Source organism: Pectinophora gossypiella, chromosome 14, assembly GCF_024362695.1.
Source record: "Pectinophora gossypiella chromosome 14, ilPecGoss1.1, whole genome shotgun sequence".
In the NCBI taxonomy this organism is placed as follows: domain Eukaryota; kingdom Metazoa; phylum Arthropoda; class Insecta; order Lepidoptera; family Gelechiidae; genus Pectinophora; species Pectinophora gossypiella.
The window spans coordinates 13460114-13480183 of NC_065417.1; the positions used below are offsets into that span (position 1 = coordinate 13460114).

Below are 20070 nucleotides of genomic sequence, written 5' to 3' on the forward strand. Positions count from 1 at the left end.
TTTCGCTAGTGTTATACCTTTTTTACGCAGGGTCCGCTTACCTAACCTGAAGATTTGACAGGTCCGGTTTCTACAAAAGCGACTGCCTGTCTAACCTTCCAACCTGCGAAGGGAAAACCAACTCAATACAGATTAGGTCTACCGGTCGAAACGCATTTCTTGGCAGTGTGGGTTTCCTCACGATGTTTTCCTTCACCGCTGAGCACGTAATCATTTATGATCCAAAGAGGAATTAGAAAACAAATTCGAAAATCATTGGTTTAGGCCAGTGCTGGGATTCGAAACTGCGATATCAAATAAAAAAAGAAAAAAAAGTATAAAGTATATTTGATTTGATTTAATCTCACAGTGAGAGTCAAGCGTTCTTACAACTGGGTTTCCACGGCCTTCGGCTTTGGTTCTATGAGATGTTTCACATTTCATTTCACATGGCGGAGTCCATGATATTCTACTCGCTAGCGTACCCCGGACACTTCATACAAACAACCTCGTTTTACACAGACACCGTTATGGTACACGCGCATCTGTGTGTGTGAAGTCTGATGCCATACGATTCTAATCTAAACTGTGTTCAGGAGTGGGGGGGGGGTTGAGGTAAACCTAGCTCAGCCGCTGGTAGAGAGCGGAGAGTTGCCGTTCTATCTCTGTCTCTATTTAAGAGCTGCGCTCTTGTCGGTGGAGTAATCGCCATTCCTCTCTTCTTCCCGCCAAAACCTTCTCCTCCCGATACGACACGACCTGCACCTTCTCTTTTACCGTTCTAAACGTAGTACTATTCCTTATTCTATGTCGCTAGTATCTTGATACAAATGGTGTCTAATCTATCGATACGCATTATTTTCTTAGGTTAGTTATCCCTTTACGGAGTCCGCTTACCTCACTTGAACGTTTGACTGAGTCAGTACATTTTATTATTAGATGTATTGCCAAATGTAAACACCCCTTTTAGCCCGTACTTAGGCTTTGACGTAATCATAAGATGATTAGCGAAAATCGAATGTTACGCACAATTTATGGCTAAAGTTCAATGACCGCCTATCGGTACGTATGTATGTGAAGTCTGAGGGCCGGTTGGCAATAGTCTACGAAAATGGAAAGGATTTAGCGAATACCCTAAAATAATTGTGAGCCCTGACACCAGGGTTGATGAGGTTGGGAATTCACCTCACAACCCACACGATAGAAGAAGACTGTGAAAGTTGGAATCAGATTTTGTGAAAGTCAATTAAATTGGTTATGAAGTGTAAAGTCGGGCCATCAATCCTCTATGTGAGAATTGATATGAAGCTGTACCGGATAAACTACGGGAATTTGTCAAAAAACTTAGCGCCAAAATCTTAGCCAATACCAAACAAAATTTGGGAAAAATATAAATTACCGATAAACGCTTTCCCACTTGTTAGGTATATCTTCGTTCAAAATGGGCCCTCACTCCTCATGCGCGTAAAAGTTTATAACGAAATTAAAAAGAAACGTTAACTTACGACAACTGTTTGATATCCTATATGGTACTTAATAATTTTTACTTTCACAAATTATTAAGTACCATATAGGATGTCTAAACAGTAGTCGTAAGTTAATTTATATATTTATATAAATATATCACTTTAAGCGACAAGGACAGGAGAAAATAACGCTTTATATCATCTTACCTGCTCGAATGAATGAATTTAGTAATCAACCACTTTTTGGCATTTAACTGCAAATAACCAAACGTTACGAAATTTACTAACCATGCCGAGTATACACGTTTTGGATTGCAATCTAGTTATTACCCACATCAGCAAGCTTTTATTTTTTTAACGTCATGTTACCTGTTGTGTGTACCTTTTAAATAAAGAATAAATAAATAAATAAATGCGTGACTTCCTAAATCCTCATAGCATCCTAGTAAAAATAGATTCGTGGGCCTTGCAAATATACAGCCTATTCCACACAGACGCAACGACGCGCTAGTAATAAAATATTTTATCCATTGACGTATGACTTCATGGCCACCATTATTTGCAGATACCGGCGCCTCTGTACGGTCTACAAAACAAATCGGGTACAATGAACGCATATATACGTAAGTCGTGGCCCTTAAAATTGATCATCATGATGTGTTTGACCATAAAATGAAATGGTCATATTTCATGAAATAGCCAACTTAACTTGACCATATCGTTGAAACGCCAAAGTTTAATGATTTTCAATCAACCTTTGGCCATATCATTAATGTAGGCGGTGTCCATGCTATGTGGTGAAATAAAAATGCGAATAGTTAATTAATTTCTTAAGTTCAAAATTATTTACCTGATCAATACTATCGATGTGGAAAATTGTACAAATAAATTCATCGACAATATGTAGTATTATAACTTATTCTATGCTAATGTAGTAAATGCGAAAGCAACTAAGTCTGTTTGTTACCTTTTAGAGATAATTTGAAACCTAAGAAAGAACTTAATATATTTTTTATCCCGGAAGGCTTAAGGGGTTACGCTTAAGCGGATGAAAAGGGGATGGAATGCAATAAACCTCCACCAACCCGCAGTGGAGTAGCGTGGTGGAATATACTTCATCCCCTTCCGGTTGATCGAGGAGAGTCTGAGCTCATCAGTCTACGTATATAGGCTGTTTATTTTCATTTATTTTTTATCAATTGATTTATATTTAAATATAATATATTAAATATATTTAAATATAATATATTAAATATATTTAAATATAAATGAAGCTGTAATATATTTCTATGCTCACAGTACTATTTAAACAGACTTTTACATGACTCAAAGTTTAAACAACTGCAATAATTCGCACATCGGATAGAATATTTAGGAATAAAATTTTATGATAAATTGTACTTAAACAAATATTTGAATTGTTATAAATAATGTAACATTTCTCTTAATTGTGGAAGTATTATTTTAAGGAATTTAAGAAGACAATGGCCCCACAGTCACCTCTTAATTTTATTTTAAGTTACACCTGTAATTTTTTTATCCGCCGCAAAGGAAAGGGACGGACGCTTGCCTTTCAACTGTTTTAAGACAGTTAGTTAAACAAAAACTTTACAAAAAAGGTTATTATAAAGTTAGTGATTATTTAGAAGATATGAATGCATGGGATTAACTGTCTGAGAACTGATATTAGGCAGCTAAATTACTCAATTGTATACCAATATTTTATGTTTTATGTTTATTTTTTTAAAGAACGTCTAGGGCCCTGTGCCGAGGTTTTTCTTGCAGCTTGTTTTCCCCGGCTATACAGGTTGTGAGAAGCTGCAGTAGTTTTAGGCGGATAAGACGTTCGTTATGTAAAATTGACGATTCAAAGTGTAACTATGTTACCTACTGAATAAAGATGTTTTTGAATTTGAATTTGATGATTGACAACTGCTTATTTTAAAATGAATGAGTGAATGAACAAATAATCTGGGCGAATAAAATAGGCATCCCGCTGATAATCAACCTGTTTTACGCGTGCTGTCAACTTAAATCTGTCGGTTATAGGCCAATATATTTTTATTTTAAAATTTGCATACTCGTAAAGGAATAAGAATCTTGACATTTAATAAATTATCATCAGATAATTAAAGATATAAAGAAAAAGTATGATAATTCCTAGCTTCGGATGACACGTAAAGCCATTAGTCCTGATTATTTGTAAAAAAAACCTCCACCAACCCGCAGTGGAGCAGCGTGATGGAGTATGTTCCATACCTTCTGCGGTTGATTGAGGAGGCCTGTACCATATATTAATAGGCATAAGGCATTTTATGTTTAATGTCTTTGAAAAATTGTATGAAATTATGTAACAAAAAAAATACGAAAACAAAAAAAATATTACGTGATTTTATATTTTATGTTATGTTATGTAAAAGGATACAATCTTGAGTGCTCGGCTGCGGAAGTCGACAACTGTAAACATCTGATGCGGCTCCAGAATGTCCAGCAGATGATGAGGGGCCATCGACCGCTCCAGCGGGGTCGCCTTCGCCGTCACCACGTCCAGGCCCTTGTAGATCTGAAACAACAAAGTAAGGGTTTAACAAAGGAGTTAAATAAACTTACACATACGTACATAGGTACATAACATACACATATGATTAGGTCATGCCTGTTTTCAGGTACGTAAGAAAAGGACCATTGACCAAATTAGAGATGTCCTTAGCAAAGGATGTGGGGGAAGCAAGAGAAGCAATCATCAGCGTCGTGGTTCACGCCGCGACTTGTGCTGAGTGAGGCCCTTTTATCTCAGGACGTCCACCACCACCTTATGATCATTTCGACTAACATCCGTCTTGTTTTTTTTGTAATTGTTTTAGTGGAAATTTGATATGATGTTGTTGTCTTTTTTTTTGAGTGTGGCGTCCTTTTATAATAAACTATTATATTCTATTCAACCGATGTGCTGTGTTGAGCAGGGGGGTGGAAATGACACATCAAAGTAAAATATCTAAAAAAGCAATATTACAATTTGACATTTGCGAATATAAAAAGTAAGTGAGTGCCCTATTTTTCCCTAAAAAGTATCATGGAGAACGCTACACCGACAAGAGCGTGGCTCTGAAATTAGTGATGAATTCTCCTTTTGACGCACAATGACCAATAATACAATGGTTTTTTTCGCAATATGACACATTCGCATATTGACCTATTAGCATTTCTACTAAAACGCAAAATGACGCGTACGTGAAAAGACGTATACGTATAATGACTAACGGAAAATTCGAATTTAGACATACACGCAAAACGTCCAAAACGCATAATGACGCATTAGCAAAACTAACAATACGCATAATGACCAATACCAAATCATTTATTGTCATTAAACACGAAACAACAAATACGCTGTTAGGTTAGCCAATACATAATAAGAAACAATACAATATAATAAATAATAGTCTATGAATGGGGCAAAGAAAATAAAATCACACACAATAATGAACGGTTTATTAATGGATATTTTTGAACTACAAAAGTAAACTTAAAAGTGACTCTGGTAATATTCTTACATTAAAATAATAATCATGCAATACGTTTCAGCCGCGAAAACACTATCTTCCTAAGATATTGCATGGTGTTAATTTTTTTTGCATGCAGTTCACGCAACAAAATAGACAGTTTCATATCAAAATCGATATCACATTTTCTTCGATTTACTTTGGCTCGCGAAATAACGATCTTGAAATTTCATGGTCATAAAATTTTGTTTCCTTTTTAAGTTTAAAAATAAAACGGTAAAGGCTTGGATGTATGGACATTCTCACGTTCAAACGGTGGTGCCACCCTTCTAAACAGTTGGTAGTGGTACTTTTTTTACAGACAAGCTTAAAAAATGTAAACTTGTTGCGCGTTAGTCAAAATGCTAATAGGTCAATATGCGAGTGTGTCGAATTGCGAGTTGGTCATTATGCGAGTTTAATTGGTATTGGTCATTATGCATATTGGTCGTTTTGCTTAGGCGTCATTATACGTGTTGGTCGTTATGCTTGTGTGTCAATATTCGTATTACCTGTTGGTCATTGTGCGTATTGGTCATTGTGCGTCAAAAGGTGAATTCTTACCCGGGTGAATTTCCATCACCTGAAAATGAATATGTAGTGGTACCATTGAAGCGTTCTCTTCCGTGCGTTCCTATTGCATACATTTCATACTCGACGCTTTAGCATAATTAACTTACTTACTTCACCCGCCTTTGTTTGTAGTCTAAACCTATACATATTAATGCGTTACTTCTGAAGTGGGTTGGGTCAGCTGTTCAAAGGTAGTCGACCTTCAATACAAAGAAGTCACAAGATCTTATCTCTTAAGACCTTTTGGAGACCTGGATGGAAATGAAGGCCTACTTTCTGGGTAAACATCCGGTGTTTATACCGAAATGGTTGTTCCATATGTATGCGTTTCCATTACCCTGGATTCAGTACTAACTGAATTTCTTCGAAGTTTGTAAGGAAGAGCTTAACTACTGGACCACAGAGGCCGTCAATATAGTCGTGAGCTTATGGACTCCGTGGTAGCCCTGTTCGGAGAATTCGTGGCATTTTACCACAATTCGTCTTCATGATTTGTCATCATCATCACCAGCCCATTAACGTCCGCACTGCTGGGGCACGGGCCATCCCTATGGATGCATAGGGAGATCGGGCCTTAAACCACCACGCGGGCCCAGTGCGGATTGGTGGTTATTAATGACTGCTAATGCAGCCGGGACCAACGGCTTAACGTGCCGAAGCACGGGGAAGCTCGAGATGAACTTTTGTTTTGTGGTCACCCACCCTATGACCGGCCTTTGCGAAAGTTGCTTAACTTCAACAAACGCAGACCGAGCGCGTTTACCGCTGCGCCACCGAGCTCCTCATTTATGATTTGTATTTGAACCTAAACATTTGAGTGCGTTTGGCCACGATCCATCATCACTAATTTAAGAGCCACGCTCTTGTCGGTGTAGTATTCTTCATGCTACTTTTTAGGGAAAATAGGGCAGTGGGAAACTATTGCCTTCCGCCTCAACTACGTCCAGGCTGGTCTAAAGCAGCGATGTGGACTGAGGTGGATCATGCAAACTCAAATACTTTGAATTCATGTTTCGATCATAGATAATTGATTCACGTGGTTTCCAGGATGCGGTTGGTGGCAATAGGCTCGCCTCCTATTACATATGACTTAAACATAGCTGGTGAGGATTGGTCATACTATTACACCTCTGCCTAACCCTTTGGGGATACAGGCTCAAGTATCACTGCTATGTTATGTTATAGAAGGGGTCTCCTTTCCGCACCGATGCGAACTTGATCTGCAGGAACTTGCGCAACTTGATAAAATTTTATCACGGTAATTTTATCGATTCTGACGACATAATTATGTCGTTTTTTCAATTGGTGTTAATATGAGAACTGAAATAAGTCATGTCGTTCTCTCAAAATGCGAACGAAATCACGTGACACGCATGTTCGGGAAAAAACAAACTTATCGATTTCCACGATTATTGGATTGATCGATAATTTTATTACGTTGTGTTAGCCCTGCTGGGTCACCCCTCGCTGCGGGTGACATTAGTCTATTTAAGCTGTGAGCCGTTAAGGAGTAAGAGAGTGCGCGAGAGATGTCTGTCTCACTCGCACTTATGCGGTAAGCGACACACGGTAAGAATGGGATTTTTTATGGAGTGAAGGGGTGTGATTTGGCTGCATCTTGTGCTCAGGTGACTACCAATACACCCACCTATTTAAAATATGTTAGTGGATTGTACAATCAGAGAGCAAAAGTGCAGTCATTGAGCCCAGCGAATTATTTGTAAACAGTGGTGAAAATATTAGTTGTGATAATTATAAAATTTATTTTTTTGTAGGTGTTTTTGGTCTATAACAGAAACAACATGTACCTACCGATTACTACATTTTCTGTATAGCGGTGTCAAGATTCTCCGGCAACATATGACCTTTCGTTTCTATTGTAATTTTTTTTTTACATCTGCAAGAAATACACGCTAGAAGAGAAAATTGCTGTTGTATTATTTTTTGGGATCAGCTTGTTCTTTTTTCTTTCTTTCTTTCTAACCAGGAGGTTTTAAGTGCACCCAATTAATTTATAACTTTGCAAGAAACTTATTGGACTGCACCTTATCGTTCATCGACGAAGCAGTTTTGAGACAGGAATCCGTTTTAGGTCACCGAACCAACGAAGCATACAACTTGAACTAGATATTAGCAATTTTTTTTTTTTTTTTTTTTTTTTACAATAAAACAAGATTATGATAAAGTGGTTGGTGAGAGAGACTGGGGTCTGTGAGAAGCGTTAGCTTGTAGTACAGAACCCCAGGCTCCCCCCTCGGATAATTAGTGTCTATAGCTACTTATTTTATGTTTATATAACACAAATTAGCAGAGATGAGATTTGATGATACATAAGACAAAAATTTTTTTTTATTGTTTGTGAGCGTATGCGCGTGTGTGCGTGCGTGCGTGTGTGTGTGTGTGTGTGTGTGTGTGTGTGTGTGTGTGTGTGTGTGTGTGTGTGTGTGTGTGTGTGTGTGTGCGTGCGTGTGTGTGTATTTGCGTGGGCGTATAATAGTTTAATTATTAATTTATAATAATATATTTAGCTTCTACATTATTAATAGACTTTACTATTGCACTGGTATAAGTAATGCTTCAGTACAATCATAGTTCAGTGACATGAGCCATGTCTTCACAATTTCTTTGCATTCATACATAGAAACTGGGTAAATTGTAATGTATTTGCTAATCCGGTTATAAAGATAGGGGCCAATTGCGTAACATTGTCTTGCGGCTAGAGCAGTCCTGACCGGGATTGTCTGAATAATTCTGTCTTTCCTACGCAAAGATGAAAACTTACGGGGATCAAATTTGGACGATGTATGGGTTCGTAAGATTACTTGTAAAATGAATAACTGCCTCACCGTCAAAACTTGACACTCAGAATATAGCAGAGTTGTAGGGTATCTGAAGTTTTTCCCACTCATTACCTTTATGATAGCCCTTTGTGACCTTTCCAGAGTTAGAAGAGTGGTTTTGTGTGTACCACCCCAGGCAGCAATGCAGTAGCTGAGAATTGACTGTGTCAGTGAATAGTATACCATTTTTAATACAGTTTCTGACGCAGCACTTCTCAACTTCTTAAATATAAAAATTAATTTCCTAGTTCGGGCACTTAGCGCCTGTATGTGTGACTTCCAAGAAAGCGTTTGGTCAATGAGAACACCAAGATACTTAACACTCTCAGTATGGATTAAAATTGGACATGAGCACATGCAGCCTTGCCGGAGGTCACACTGATGAGCCTTAATTTGAAGACTTTGCTGAGTAGGTATGTCAGTGCTAGCACCAGAAAAAGTAACGTAAGTAGTTTTATCAACATTAAGTGTAAGTAGATTCAAAGACAACCAATGCATTACCCTATTTAAAGCCACTTCTGCGCGATTTTGAACCTCTGTCCAAGAAGACCCTTCCACAATAAGTGCTGTGTCGTCTGCGTAGGTGACTATAGAACAGTGCGGGATAGAGAGCAAGCATAGTCTATTTATATAAACTAAAAACAATGTTGGGCCCAGAACACTGCCCTGTGGGACACCATATTTCAGAGAAACTGAATCACTCAGCTGACTCTCGATTTTGACACACTGACTTCGATTCGATAAATAGTCATGAAATAAATTCAAAGTGGAGCCACGGATACCAATCTCTTCCAATTTTTTTAGAAGAATGGGAACAGAGACAGCGTCAAAGGCCTTTTTCAGATCTAGGAAGATAGTGATACATTTTTTTCTTGAGTCAATATGCTTGGCTATGGTTTCTGTAAGGTGTAAAACAGCATCTTCAGTGGATTTTCCTTTACAGAAGCCAAATTGATTATTAGCAATTATGTGATGCTTTTCAAGATAATTTATTAATCTGTAGTTCAGTAATTTCTCAAGAACCTTTGATAGAGTAGTAAGCACTGAAATCGGTCTATAATTGTTGACGCTGCCTCTGTTTCCAGTTTTGTAGATGGGGTGGACAATAGCCCTTTTAAAAGCATTGGGGAAAATCCTTTGTACAAAACACAAGTTAAATAAATGAGCGAGCAAAGGGACAAGAACTTGGCTAGAAGATTTTAAAGTACGACAGGAAATACCATCCCAGCCGACCGCACAATCATTACGTAGGTGCATAATAGTTCTTTCGATTTCAGCACAGTCAGTTGGTATAATGGCAAATGAGTTTTGGAAAGATGTCTGTGATGTAAATCCGTCGAGGGGAACCACAGGAGTAGCAACAAGTTGGATATTGTTGGCCAAAGATTCACCAACATTTCCAAAGAAAATATTAACAAGATTAGCAGAGTCCCGAGGGCTGTCACAGAGTTTTAGAAGTTCTGTAGGTGGGAGCTTACTTTTATTGATGTGTGTTATTTTTTTTATCACTTTCCAGGTTTCTTTAGGATTTGACTTAGTCCTGTTGAATTCACTTTCCTCATATGTCTTTTTAAGTTGTTTACCTAATTTTGAGCAGTAATTTCTATACCGAGTATATTCTGTTTTTTTTATCAGATTATCGGGATCAAGTTTAAATCTTTTATGCAATTTGTCCCTATGGCGCATACACCTAAGGAGTCCTGATGTTATCCAGGGCTTAATTATTCGTTGTCGATTTGGAATTTTTTTTGTCGTTGTATGTTTGGAAACTAGTGTAGAAATTGTAGAAATTAGTGTGTCTGCTACATGGTTAGGATTTTGAGATGCATAAAGATCAGAAAAGTCTGTACTTTCTACTTCTCTAGCAATTTCGGCATAGTTATACTGAGAACGGTATTTATATTCTTGCGATCTATTTAAGTGTAGTTCTATGGACAGAATGGTCGAGTAGTGGTCGGTTGTTGTCGATGTCAGAACTAATGACTGAGACTTATTGTCAGACTTAATTATAATATGGTCATAGCAGGTAAGACCGTGTGTAGGAAAGTAATGTGTCGAGAGGAAGCCGTTTGAAGCAAGCATGTTTAGGTAGACGTCCTTCTCGTTTGAACCATTATTACGACTTATATCTATGTTAATGTCACCTAAGATAGCTACTGACTTTATATAGGTCATGTTCGTTAGAAGATTATTCAAACTGTCTATAAAAGCATCCAAACAGGTATATGATGGCGATCTATATATAGCTACTACTGCAAGACTATTACCAAATTTACACAACATTGTATTTCCTTCCTTGAAAGGTGGATATTCAATGCTGTGTTCCACGTCACTCTTGACAAAAATGATGACACCGTCATTCTGATTTATCCATTCTTTAGAGGCATATGATAGATAGCCGTCTATAATAGGCAAATTGGTTACCTTACTGAGCCAGCACTCACTCAAGATAATTACATCTAACTCTAAGGAGACTCTTTGTAGCAAAACCAGAAGCTCATCAAAGTTTTTGTTTACACTACGAATATTCATATGAAACAGACGTATGTGTTTAGATTTGTTACTACTCAAATGGACACACTGGTCTGGAGCACACAGATAAGAATTGTTTTCAGCTAGCTCAGCAAGGTCAGCTTGAATATTTACGTGATCGAATTTTGGAAAAGTATATTTAAACGTATCGATATCACTGCAGCATCCATTTTACAATGGTTTTTTTGTGTTGGTATGTGTGAGACCTCTGGGTGACTATATATAAAAGATATTTTGTAAGAATATGATGCGTGGTAAGAAGCGTGTGATGTGTAGTAGTAAGGAGTGTGTAGGTGTGGTGTGTAGTAAGTGATAAAATCGTGTGTGTTACACACATGTAAGAGAAGTGGTTCATATAAGTAGTTTAACAATAGCTTATCTAAATTATCTGAAAAGTAGTAAAGTAACGATTTGCAAAAAATAATCAGGAAAACAGTACATATTTGAGAATTACTTAAATATAAATGAACTAGATCTAGTCATTCCCCAGACTTCAGTTTTATCAGATCCTCTTCATGGAGAATGCTGATTTTTGGAGAACCTTCTTTCTGCCGCAGATAAACTCTTCCATGTGCCGACCAACAGAATCTATAATTGTTGTCAGTGGCAAAGATTCGGGCCAGGTAAAAAATTCTCTTTGTCTTTAATGTAAGGCTTTCGGACAGATAGATAGGAATTTTTGGTCCATCAATATTTAAATCAGTAGTGTTAAGCAGTTCCCGTGGTTGTGCTTTGTTTCGTGTTTTCTGAGCGTTTATTAATGTTTCCTTTGCTGTGACTGTGACAAATTCAGTGATTATCGGTTTGTGGGTATTTTTGGAACTAATACGGAACACGTCTTTAATTTCGTTAGTCTGGATAGGGGTACCAAGAACATGGCTCAAGGCTACGACTACTCTGCTTAAATCTTGCTTTGTTTCATTAGGTTTTACAGGAATGTTTCTTATTTCCAGACTAGCACAACGTGATTGCCGTTCCAATTGTTCGATTCTCTCTTCTAGGTATTTAATACACTTCTTGTCTTCTTTTTTTTCCTTTTTCAATTGTTGCATTTCAGCCATCACAACGTCATACTTCTCGGATAGATAGTTTATACTTTCCTTGATATCAGAATTCTGTTTTTCAAGTGCGGTTTTCATATCTTCAAATCGCTGCTCTTGACGAGCTGACAGCGATGAGAAGAGTGATCGCATTTCTTCCATAAATCTTTCCATGTTCGCAACAGTCTCCATTTGGGGTGGAGTATGAAGAGCACGGCGTTTGTATCTTTGTGTGACGGTGCATGCAACCTCTTCACGAGTAATATCGGGTTCCGAGTCATAGGTACATGGCGTGAAGGTGGGTTCACTGCTTCCTACAGTTGGATCTAAATTAATAGGCGTACTGTACTCTTTCAGGGATATGTTTTGCTTAGGAGGAGTACGCTTGAGAGGCATTATTAGAATCGATATTTATATATTTTCAATTGTGGGTACTTTAAAATTTATTTTTAACAACCGTTTGCAGTGGCGGAGTTATTCTGTTAATCGATTCCGTAGGCAAAAATAAAAGTACCAGGATAATAGAAGTTGATAAGAGCTTGTCAATTCACTTGCGTATCGAGGGGTCAAATTCACTGGTTACCAATCGAGAATCTGGTACAAGTTAAGTTTCCGCCACTTTAACTTGATCTCTGTTTTAGTTATTGTGGAACTGATCGAACTATATTTATCTCTTTCCTTCCACTGGTTATGGGCAGTTCTGGCGATGCTCCTTTTCTAACGACAAACGCACACAAAGATCTTACTTGAATTGTATTGTGTAGCGGTGTCTTGTGGCACGAGGAGAGGAGCACGTATGTGTTGGACTGCTCGGCGATTATGCACTCCTATTATTTGTGCTGTATTTATTTTGTGCAAAATTATTTGTTTTCAAATACAAATTGCGATACAAAAACACTCCAAACGCGTCTACACACCGCAGAAGTCCGAGAGAATTCGTAAACTAGTCTTACGCGGTACTGTTTACTATTTACATACGTATATTTGAATATTTAAACTAGTTACTCCACTTTTGCTTGTGACCACATAGTAACTAGCCTAGCAATACGCCACTTGACAACACATTCAAATATACCTTTTACCAAACGTCAAAAAATACTGCCGTCAACATCAAAATCAATAAAAGCAGTCAACTTTGTACTTATTATTACTTTTTTCATATTTAAAATTCGAAAATGTGTAAAAGAATATAATTTTTTTGGAAAATTTATTGTAAATATTAATATAACAATACGTCACAAATACAAACTTAAAACTAGTCATTAAATAACCCGCCCCTCACTGTTTCCGGAGCAAAGGTGCCCACAACACTAGCCGCATTACCGCGTTGAATGGCAATGGCCAGCCTTTGGAGCAGGAACGAGCCGGAGCGGGAGTCACCTGTTTTCTCCCTGAGCCTGAGACCCAATTCTGACACAAAAATTTTGGATTTTTTTGGATATTTTACAATACTAGATATATTTATCGATTCGCAGCGAGCTCTGAAGAGCAAGCAGACAAGACACTATCTCCATTAAAAAATAGTTATATTAGTATAGTTTATTTGTTTTTTGTACTAACTAGTGCAATAATATGATATATTACTATTATTAATAGTGAGGTTGTAGCTGGTGACTAGTCTCAACAGACTAGGGGTCCTTCGAAATGTCCTTAGAAAAGGTTCAGTAAGATCTTCTCTGAACCGGCGGGGTGTTTGAAACTAAAGATGAATGTGGAGGAAGCAAGAGAAGTATGTCAGGATCGAAGCAAATGGAATTCCATAGTCTCTGCTTAACCCCGGTGTGAAATAAGCGTGAGTTTATGTATGTAAAAATGTAAAATCAAAAAAGTTTATGTATATTTTGACGTATATTTTACACGTGCCCCAAAAGCATCTTCATTTCAGAATTGCGTGTTAAACCAAGTAATGATTACGTCCTATCAGAACAACCTATTGTGAAAGACGAACAATTATCTTTAATTACGCAAACGTTCCAATAACTACCGAAAAAAAGAATTGGCAAGTGTGAATTTCGTGCGTCAAATAAGGGTTCCGTATACAGAAAAAACCAGACTATAGAGAACCGGAGAGGAAATATGATTGGCCACCTGATACGACACGATTCATTTATAACAAACATTATAGAAGGAAAAATTGAAGGGAAGAGAGGAAGGGGTAGACCTAGGATAACATTTATGAAACAAATAAAAGAGAAGGTGCAGGTCGTGTCGTATCGGGAGGTGAAGGTTTTGGCGGGAAGAAGAGAGGAATGGCGGTTACTCCACCGACAAGAGCGCAGCTCTTAAATAGAGAGAGATACAGAAAAAAAATACACAGCGCTCCGACACGATGCAACACGGGAAAAAGAGACCATACTAAACCTTATTGCTAAAGTCATCAACTCCATAAAATGGAATAGAATAGAATAGAAATTGTTTATTATAAAAGGACGCCACACACAAAAACAAGACAATAACATCAATTTAAAAAAATCACAAAGAATTATCATAAGGTGGTGGTGGACGTCCTGAGATAAAAGGGCCTCACTCAGCACAAGTCGCGGCGTGAACCACGACCCTGGTATTACGTGGATTGTGGACCCTGTTGCATAGCGGAACCTCTGTGTCTAGGACCCCGTGCCGAAGTTTTTCTTACAGCTTCTTTTCCCCGGCTATACAGGTTGTGAGAAGCTGCAGTAGTTTTAGGCGGATGAGACGTTCGTTATGTAAAAATTGACGATTCAAAGTGTAACTATGTTACCTACTGAATAAAGATATTTTTGAATTTGAATTTGAGTGACCATGGTAATAAGCTCTAAGAAGAGGAATCTCAAACAAGGTGAACCTTTTGACCTTTGAACATTTCTTTGTTCATCAATCGGGAACCCCAAAATGTTGGTCAAACGATCGCCGGGTTATCATCAGTACGAACCACAGAGGTCGGTTATCGGATGCTTCCGTCCATTCACAAGATCAAAGTCACCTGATTTATCATCACATGTACGTAATAATAATGCCGCTGCGCAATAATTTTTACAACTTCTAGATAGCTGTTACTGTTCCGATTTCAAAAGTTCGTACAGCTGCTTAGATTACCTAGTGTCTGTTGTACGGTCACGAGCATTAATATGTACTTATACACTTTGGTACCATGTGACATTAACTTTTTTGACAAACTGAACTGTACGTCTCACTAAATATCAAATATGTTAGTGCGACAGAGTCCTAAAGTGGGTACATTATACTGCTCATGACTGTAGACATAAGTAGGTACAGTCATAGTAAAAGAAGACCAGGTATACTCAATCCTATGACAAGCCGCCATTGCTAGCCCTTTAATGACGGTTATTAAAAGTCATTATCACAGTTTTAGTTTGACCGTTATAGGAATATTTTAAAGTAAAAGTTTACAGCGGTTTACGATCTGGAGGTCCGGGTTCGATTCCCGATGGGGACATTGTCGAAATCACTTTGTGACACTGTCCTTTGTTTGGTAAAGAAATTGCAGGCTTGAATCACCTGATTTTCCGGAAAAGTAAAATGATTCCTTGCTTCGGAAGGCACTCTAAGACGTTGGTCCAACCCGCACCAACCCGCAGTGGAGCAGCGCGGTGGAGTATGCTCCATTCCCCCTCCGGTTAATTGAGACCCCTCAATCAACCGGCTGTGCCCAGCAGTGGGACGTATATAGGCTGTTTATGTTATGTATGTTTAAAAGTTTACAGTTCCTATGCTACTCCAGCACCGCACTTTAGAAAACGACCTGTGTTGTTTTTTTTCTATTGAATACCATCATGGCCGTGTTTATATTACCGGAAGTACTATGGGCAAAGAACGCCACAGATTGGGTGCCAAATGTCAAGAGGCGTCGAAGCCGACCGTGATAAAGGCGGCGCGACGAGTTGGATGCCTCGACATCTTGGAAAGAGAAAACCCAAGGTCGGAAGAGTGAAAGACTGGGAGAGACGTGTTTGCCTTGCAGTGGGATGGTAGACCTTTGTTTAAAATGATTCTTGTGAGGAGTACAGATTACACTCCTGAGAATCGCACCCGGGACCGAGTGCGTAATACATGCCTTCCGAAGCACGGATCGTTTTATTTTCGGCAAATGGGGTTATTAATCGCGGAATATGGGATTTTTAACAATACTCCTTAATAAAAACTAATAACAAGGAAGTGTCAGATTTTCTGATCAGATTCGGGACAGCATATTCTTCTTCTTTTTCTAATCCTTTTATCCCCTGTTGGGATGTGGTGTTCGAATAACAGATTCCCACTCTTCGCTATCTCCTTTTCAGCCCCTGTAGCTTGCTCCCATGACATGCCGATCAACCGAGCGTCACCAGGTGTCTTTGGGCCTTGCCTTGTAGTTCCGGGCGTAAGAATAGGGCTACGGTACCCCCGCCTGTCGTAAAAGCCGACTGAAAGGAGACACTGGGGATCGTGGGTGGTAAGGGCACGATCTCTGGGAGGTATATCAATACGACATGGCCTCGCATTGCTGTAAAACTGGGATGGCGTAGGGGTGGGGATCTACCCCGGGATGCGCTTTAATAAAAGCAAGTGCGAGGGGAGCACCGGTGCGTTCGACAGAGATCCCGGAGCTCCCTGACATGCACAGCAGAGGGCCATCGGAGGGGTTTTAGTCGGTAAGAGTGCGACATAACCTCGTTCCTCCCCCGGGCGACGACGTATCCATAAGGATTTCCCCTTCACGAAAAAAAAGGTGTCTTTAGGCCGCCCCTTCTGTGTTTTTCACGCGCTCACCAGGTCAGAGCTCGTCGGGACGGGTGTTCCACTGGTCTTCTAAGGACACGACCAACACATAACATGGCATGGCGTGACATAGTGTAGACTATTAGCATATACCTAATAAAAAAAATACTACGTATAGAACGCTAACTTTCAGCCCGACACCAATTCGTATTGAGCGCAGAGCAAATGTGTTGAAATTTAGAAATTCGCGTACTTTATTTTAGTACCTATTCGTATTTTACAAAGAGTTGAATATGAACAATCATACAGACATAACATGCATAGAAATCGTCACCAGTCACCTTGTTAGGTGTATTCACGACCGATTGCGGTAGGACGGGGCCGCCAAAACACATACTAGCACCCCATAATCATTACACCTTGACCCCTCAGCCGGATACAATTACCTCGTTATTAGGTGTCTATAATAATTGGCGAGCTAAGAACCACCAGTATTCGAAGAACCTCAATTATCAAAACAGTTGAGAGAACAGAGAGACCTTTGTATCTCGGACGCGCAAAAAACGCATCCGATTAGCGGAGATACTCGAGTACAAAGTCGGGAAGATAATGTGAAGGTCTACGTAATTTGGTTGTGTGAATGTAAACAGTACTGCGTGTGCGGTCCGTACTTATTAAAATTGAAGTCTGTTTTGTGACGAAATCTGAGTGTTACTAGGGGCCAATAGAGTACCTACAGGAAATGATAATAATTATGATGTACATAAACTGCCTATATACGTCCTACTGCTGGGCACAGGCCTCCCCTAAATCAACAGGAGGGGGTATGGAGCATACTCCACCACGCTGCTGGTTGGTTGGTGGAGGTGTTTTTACGGCTAATAGCCGGGACCAACGGCTTAACATCTTACTTTTTCGGACAATCAGGTGATTCAAGCCTGAAAAGTCTTTACCAAACAAAGGACAGTCTCACAAAGTGATTTCGACAATGTCCCCATCGGGAATCGAACCCGAACCTCCAGATCGTGAGCCTGATGCTCTAACCACTAGACCACGGAGGCTGTTAATTATGATATATGGTTATATTAGTAAGTATATGTTCATTTTGCAGCATAGCAGAAATTAATATAGTGTACTGATAGCTTAGTGCAAAAACAGCATCACGCCTGTCTCCTCGAAGGAGTAGGCAGAGTTGTATGGAAATATACTCCCACTCACTGCCAGTTATGTTTAAGTCTCATTTAATTAGGGGAAGGAGTCTCTTTTCCCTGGTTGTGAGAAGCTGCAGTAGTGTTAGGCGGCTGAGACGTTCGTTATGTAAAAAAATGACGATTCAAAGTGTAACTATGTTATTTATTGAAATAAAGACATCAGGGATAAAGGGGGGGGGGGAAGTGTTCAGGGTTGATGAGGCTGGTATTCCACCTCACAACCCACACGATAAGAAGAAGATTGAATACAGATATTTTTGATTCTGAAATATGGTCCGTCACTTTAGAAAGGACACAAACCATCGGTCGGTTTTTACAACACGTTAACATAACATAAACTCACGACTGTATCCCAATTGGGGTAGTCAGAGATACGTTCATTGAAAGATGAACGCGTTCTATTGTTTTAATTCACTCCCAGGCCAGCATTAGAAGCTACTCGCCCTGAGTAGCTGTAGATACCCAAGTATAACTAATGTTATCTTTGCTGCATGCTTGCGATTATTCCGCGAACATTTTTATCGCAACTTGGTTAAATATACATTTGTGTGTAGAAACGAGACATAAAAATCGGTTGCCATGTGACGATTCCTTGGCTTAAGACATACGCGGAAGCGGAATACCTAGTTAGGAGCTTTAGTGACGGAGGCACGATCCTTCTTTTTTTTTGACGTGACTTATTGTAGATTTGCCGCAGATGGTATTAACTACTTGGCCGGACAAATGGGGAGCGCTGAAGGCTCTCACCCGGTACAACGTTTAAGACAACAGGCCTGTTGAGCGCGAACCTCGGCTCAGGGCGTCGTCTGAGAGGAAAAAATATTTGTAAAGAATGAATCGACCCTAGCGAATCGATAGCGATAAGCGCTGATTGCGGGAAATCGTCGACCACGTCGGCGGGGTCGGTATCGGGGTTCTGAAGTGTTTGGTGTCGCGAGCACGATCCTTCAAACTGATAACAATATTTAAAACTTTATTATTTTATTTTAGAGTTCATATTTGTTTGTAATTTATAAACTAGTAATGAAAAAAAACTTAGAATTAGGTCATATTACCAAGCGTGTTGTGAAGACAAAAGGATTGGACTATATTGACCATGAGCTATGGGTTAAATACACCACATTGAAGAAAATCATCTTAGTTCAATTAAATTTGTTGACATTTCGCACTTACGTAAGATATAAACCCCACACGTGCAATGTTATTTTTCGACAAACATATGGCAAGAAAAACTGTGCCCCACATATGGGACATGCACGTATGAGTTTCAAATTTAATGCCCCATATGTGGTTCATGCGCCAATGTCAAATTAGAACATTGCTTATTAGACGAATTGCTTCAATATGTTTATGATCATAGGATTTCTCACCAAAAGTGGCTGCAATTTTTCTTCCGTTTATTCGTGGCTCATCCCATCCTATTAGGGATTAGAAGCGTGAGTATAAGTAGACAAATACTGTAAGATAGAACAGAATCGATCGGCGTAATGTCGACTGATACAACACTATGCTAATTAATGATAGTCTCAACACTGGCTTCTGCACCTAGACAGATGTAACTCGTTCTGCGCATTGAAGCTATTGTTGTAACGGGATATTGGCAGAATTTTGATTACACAAAAGCCATTAATCAAGATTTGAATTGAAGTATATTAAAATATTTTCACTACTACATCACTACAAAAAGTAAAATAAAAAATAAGAAAAAATAAAGAAAAATGTAGACTACTACATTTTACTACATTTTTATTGTTTTCTACTACATTCTTTTTACCATTTTTTTTTTTACTAAATAGAAATCAGATTGAATAAGCGACTGCTTGTACTGAACTAGACGTAACAATCTGTAAAATGACGCATGCAATGTAAGTTAGCATCTATCTAAATATTGATACAGCTCGCTAAAACGTGTATTCGCGGACCAAACTACGCACAAATTCGCAGATAACACAAGTCAGCCAAGGCCAAATTTTATCGCGACGACGCCAATTTTACAACCTGATATTAGTAACATTTTACAAAAAATCGCTATTAATTATGCATAGCTCAATTTTATGATTCAGGTTTCATTTGGTGGTAATATGTGGAATGTGACGTCATATGCGTGCTTATCGACAAATAACCTACATACACCTTCACATCACGCCCATAAGGCCTAATCGGGTAGGCAGAGCAATCTGAAAACAACTTCC

The 20070-nt window shown here is 38.9% G+C and overlaps 1 protein-coding gene across 1 annotated transcript in view; it reads right to left on the reverse strand.

Moving 5' to 3' along the window:
• The window catches only part of LOC126372756 (tRNA dimethylallyltransferase), a 323848-nt gene that overhangs the window by 169206 nt on the left and 134572 nt on the right, over window positions 1-20070 (reverse strand). The window contains exon 2 of the mRNA XM_050018632.1: window positions 3871-4008. Coding sequence (XP_049874589.1) covers window positions 3871-4008 — 138 coding nt within the window. The remainder of the gene's footprint in view (window positions 1-3870; window positions 4009-20070) is intronic.